General features: G+C 56.8%; 1 protein-coding gene across 1 annotated transcript; it reads left to right on the top strand.

Moving 5' to 3' along the window:
- The first annotated feature begins 3,237 nt into the window (after nucleotides 1-3,237).
- On the top strand, nucleotides 3,238-4,771 carry IER5L (immediate early response 5 like). The gene has a single exon (XM_058159238.1). The coding sequence runs from the start codon at nucleotides 3,508-3,510 to the stop codon at nucleotides 4,702-4,704; it is 1,197 nt and encodes a 398-aa protein (XP_058015221.1). The 5' UTR covers nucleotides 3,238-3,507; the 3' UTR covers nucleotides 4,705-4,771.
- The last annotated feature ends 468 nt before the right edge of the window (nucleotides 4,772-5,239 follow it).

Here is a 5,239-nt window from a genome sequence, read left to right as displayed (position 1 = left end):
AAATACTTTTCAATAAAGGGCAGTGTTTGGCTGTTGTTTTTTTAGTGGGGAATTTTTTTTTTTTAAGGGTACGATCTTCGCAACAGAGGCATTGCAACTTGTGACACAATTGTGTGACTTATGAGCACAATCGACCCTGAAATTTCCATTGCTAGGCGGAACAGTTCAGTGAGTTTTGCCCTATTTTACGACCTTTCTTGCCAGTCAGTCTCTGCGGTTGTTAAGTGAGTAACATGGTTCTTAAGTGAATCTGGCTTCCCCATTGACTTTGCTTGTCAAAAGGTCATCAAAAAGAGGAGTGGGTTTCTTACCTTTACCACTGGTTCCTGCACCCGGTCTTCGCTCGCACGGCTTTCACGCATGCGCCTGGCCTCAAAAACATGTCTAAATAGTACGACTTGGAGCCGGGGCATCGGTTTCTCCGAACTGGTTGAATACCACTTCTGATCAAGGAGGATCACATGACACACACACACCCGGACATTTCGACCGTCATAAATATGAGTCAGTTGCCAAGAATTATGATCACGTGGCCCCGGAGATGCTGCAATGGTGGTTAAGTGTAAAACAACAGCCAAAAGTCGCTTTTTGTCAGTGTCATTGTAACTCGGAATGGTCACTAAATGAATAGTTATAAGTAAAGGATATACTTTGTGCAGTCTTCGGAGTCTTTAATCTTTTGGAACTTTAAGATGGGTGGACTTTAACTCCCAGGATTCCCCAGCTAGCATTCCAGACCTCTTAAAGCGGGCTGGCTGGGGAATTCTGGGAGTAGAAGTGCTGACATCTTGGTGGGCTGGCTGGGGAATTCTGGGAGCCAAAAGGAAGACATTGGTGGGCTTTTCAGACAGGAAAGCCTTGGTGAAGTCACAAGTTCATTATTCAGGAGCTCTGCAATCTGGCAGCATTTACAACCAATATCAGCATCTCCCAGTCATTTCAAAACGGTCTTCAGAAATACCATAAACCACTGATTCGCTTAATGGCCATTGATTTACGCTATGACCGCCACACACAAAAAAAGGTTGTTTGTGTGACTGACCTGTTTTACAGCCATCACAGGTTACGACGGCTGTGGGTGGTTTCCAGTAACAGTCGTAACACAAGCAGAGGTCCATCAGAAATATGTATCCTTCATAGACCGGTAATGTATTTCTCAGATTGGTGATGTCATCCGACATATTAACAGGTTATTTGTTTTCCCACAGTGCCAGGGAACTCCAAACTGCTCAGTCCCAACCCATCCGAGTTGAAAGCGCCTTCCCAAATCCCATTAAATGCTTACTAATTATATAGCAGAAAATAAAATCTCCTTTTTGAATCAAGATGAACTTTCTAGGGATTTGAAGGACAAGACTAGGCTGTTCCAGCAGCAGCAGCAGCAACAGCTCAAAACTGATGGGTTCCCCCCCCCCTCCCTTTTCTCAAAGCCTTTTTTTGTTTCCCAGTCTCCTTGGTTGTCTGAGATTTCTGGGAGGTTGGACTAGATGACCTCTGAGGTCCCCATCCAACTCCCATCAAAAGGACTCCTAAACCCTGCTTAGTTTTCCCAAGATCAGCCAGACTAAGCTGCCCCTTTAACTGGATCCTAAAAGAAATATAGAATTTTTGTTTTGTTTTGTCCAAACCTTCCTTCTACAGTTGTTTCACCTTACGCTGCAGAAGAAAATCACGGTTTGACATAAAACAAGGGCAAATTAGTTCCACGGGGGCTTGCAATTAATTGCTGGGGTTAACAAGCCAGCCTCAGCGCTCTCTGCATTATCCATAGGATCAGGGTGGTGTGTTATTTTTTTGTTTCTTTTTTTTAATAAAGATTCTCAAGTCTTTTTAGCAAATGACCCAGAATCATTGACAGGACCAGCAGTATACAATTTAATAAATTATTATGGTTGGTTGCATAGTCAGCTAGTTGTTTAGACTGGATTTGGCATTTTTGAGCCTTTCCCAAAGACCTGGGATGGGAAGATATGGCTCTTTGATGGGGTTACAAATACGGTTGCAGGATGTAAGCTGTTGCTGATAGAGCTGCCTTTTGCAATTGACTGATGGTGAATTTGTCAATGGCGAGTGTTCAAATAATAAATTATGCTTCATCACACAGCCAGATGTTCGGGCTGGATTTGGCATTTTTGTCCACCTATGGAGTCCTTCCCATGGACCTAAAATAGGCAGATGTGGTTGGATAGAGTGAAGGTGCTTTTTCAAGAGGCAACTGGACTTTCTGGTTTTTCTTGGAAGAGGTTTCACTACTCATCCAAGAAGCTTCTTCAGCTCCTGACAAAAGAAACAGAGACAGGGTGTATGCCGTGCTAAATCAAACTGACGTTTGCAACTGGCCGATGTGGCGTTTGTCCCTACTGATGGTGTTCAAGTGGTGCTCCAGATGTTTGTTCCTGAGCATAAATTTATCTGGACGGCAAGAAAAAAGGCCAGTTGAAATAAACATTGAAATTGTGACGGGACCACCAGAGAAATTGTGCTCCAAAGCCCTTTTTAAAACGAAGCCCATCAAATCCGTCAAAATCCTTTGGTTGCCAAGGCAAATCCAAGGGGGGAAAAGAGCCAAGAAGCAGGAAATCCTACGGAACTCCCCGAGACTAGAAAACTCCCCCCCTCCCAAACCCGGACGATGCGCATCTGAGCAGGCGCGCAATCAGGATTTCAGCACCGGGCATTTGGGAATCCCCAGATCGGCGATTTGGGAGGCAAAGAAATTTAAATGAAGGGCCGATTGGGGGCGGCGGCAGCCCCTACGACCCCGCACCTGCAGCAGGGGAGGCGGGGATCCACGAGGCCCCGCCCACTCGCCCGCCACACCCCCTCCCCGGGCCCGCACGTGGCGAGCCGGTCCAGGGAGGCTCACCTGTGCCAGGCGGCGCCGGCCGCCCCCGCCGCCTTCACCCCCGGGAGACGCTCGCAGCCCCCCTGGCCCGCCCGCCTTGGCAGCCGCCCGCCTCCCTCGCCCCCTGCCCGGCCGGCTTGGCCCGGCGCCCGCCTCTCGGCTGGCCTCTCCGGAGCTCCCCGCTCCAGCCAGCCGCGTCAGCCCGTTCGGTATTTGAATAGCACAAAGGAACCGCCTCGTCTGGATTGGCGGGTCGAGGCCCAGGTGGGCGGGCGGCGGCTGCCAATCCAAGGCCAAGGTGGCCGCCAATAGGTCCCGGGCGACGGGGGCGGGCTCGGGGAGGGGGTATAAATAGCGGGGGCTGGGCAAAGCCGCGCTTAGTGCTGGCCCTGCCGAGCGCAGACGGCCGGGCGAGAGTGGGAGGGCCGGGCGGCCGGGCGAGCCACTAGCCAGTGCCGGGCATCGGGTGGGGTTGGCGGCTGCTATTGCTGCCTTTTCCGAGCGGGAGCATCAAGCGCCTGGCACGGGCGATCCTGCCCGTCTGCCCGCCGCCCGGCGCGGCTCCCGTTGGAGCGGTGGCCCCGGGCAGCGCCGGCCTCGCCGCGTGTGGATGCGGGCCCGGGCGCCGGCGGGCGGCCGAAGCTGAGCGGCCGCCGAGGAAGATGGAGTGCGCGCTGGACGCCCAGAGCCTGATCAGCCTCTCGCTGCGCAAGATCCACATGTCGCGCACGCAGCGCGGCGGCCTGAAGCTGCACAAGAACCTGCTAGTCTCCTACGTGCTCCGCAACGCCCGGCAGCTCTACCTGAGCGAGCGCTACGCCGAGCTCTACCGCCGCCAAAGCAGCGCCCTGCCCGGCCAGCCGCCTCACCCGCTCTACCTCGACGGAGCCGGCGGCGCCCTGCCCTTGGCGCCCGCGCCCACCGTCTGCGCTCCCCCGCCGCTGGGCGAACTGGCCGGCGCGGACTTCCAGACGCTGCCCGCCTCCGTCGCCGCCGGTCCGGAGGGCCTCCAGCTGCGGAGCTGCGCCCTGGCCAGGCCGGACTCGCCGTCGATGCTGCTCCTGCCGCCGCCGCCGCCGCCCGCCGCCGACGCTTTGGGACTGCCCGCCGCGGCGAGCGTGTGCCGGGACTCGCCGCTGCCTTTCTACCCGCCGCGCGGCTACCCCGGGTCGGGCTCGGGAGGAGGAGGAGGAAGCGGCAGCGGAGGCGTCGGAACGGAGTTCGGCGTCTCGTGCGCGCCCTCGGGGATTCCGCCGTCGGGGCCCGCGGCGCACTGCTCGAGCCGCACCACCGTGCTGGATCTGGACACGCACGTGGTGACCACCGTGGAGAACGGCTACCTACACCAGGACTGCTGCTGCGCGCCCTGCCCGCCAGGCGGCCTCGTCCCCGCCGTCGTGGCCTCCGCTGCCAGCTGCTGCCCGCCGTCGCCGTCGCCGCCACCGCCGCTGCCTCCGCCCAGCCCGGGCGCCAAGCGCAAGTACGAGCCGGCGGGCGGCGCTGGGGATCCGCCGCTCTTGCCGCCTCCGCCGCCCGGTGCGCCTTCGCCCTTCGCCTCCTGTGCCAAGCGCGCCCGCTTCGAAGGCTTCCCCACCGTTGGACAGGCGCCCTCGCCTTCCTCCTCTTCCTCCTCCTCCGCCTGCTCCCATCCTTCCTCCTCCTCCTCTTCTTCCTCGCCGGACGCTTCCAACATCTCCAGCCTGATCTCTATCTTCGGCTCCAGCTTCAGCGGGTTGGTGAGCCGGCCGCCCCCGCCGGCGCCGCCGTCGGACTCGGAGCAGCTCTCCAGCGGACAGCTGTGCGGCAAACAGGCGCTGGCCAGCTTGGGGGCTTGGACGCGGGCCATCGTGGCCTTTTGAGAGCGGCCGGGGTCGGCTTTTGCGGGGCTCTCCCCGCCGCTCGGCCCCTTTTGGGACGGTGGGGGGGACGGACTGATTGGGGGTGGGGGGGAGACCCTGAAACAAAGACTGGACTGGCGGGGGTCTGGGCTGAAACTGGGAGGGGAGGGAGGCAAGATTTTTGGGGAGGGTGGGCGTCGAACCGAGCGAATGTTTTCTAAAATTGGACCACGGACTTTCCCGGGGCCATCGGAGCTCAATTTTTACAGCGAGCGGACGGACTGACGGCCGAGCAGAGGCGAGACGATTCGGGCAGCGAGGAACGCGGAAGACGGGCGAATAACTTTTCCTTTGTTTCTTGATTTCCCGGCGCTTTTGAGTTGGAGGGGGTGTGTGGTTTTGTGTTTTGTTTTGTTTTCTGGGTTCCAAGCCTTCTTTGATTGTCTTGCTTTTTTTTTTTCTTTTTAAAGAGGGGAAGGTATTTTTTTAAAAAAAACAAAACAAAAAAACCGGGTGGGGGGAGAAAGGTGGGACCGTGAACGAGCGCGAATGCCGC

This window comes from Ahaetulla prasina, chromosome 16 (genome assembly GCF_028640845.1).
Source record: "Ahaetulla prasina isolate Xishuangbanna chromosome 16, ASM2864084v1, whole genome shotgun sequence".
In the NCBI taxonomy this organism is placed as follows: Eukaryota; Metazoa; Chordata; class Lepidosauria; order Squamata; family Colubridae; genus Ahaetulla; species Ahaetulla prasina.
This window is presented reverse-complemented; position numbering and strand designations above follow the sequence as displayed.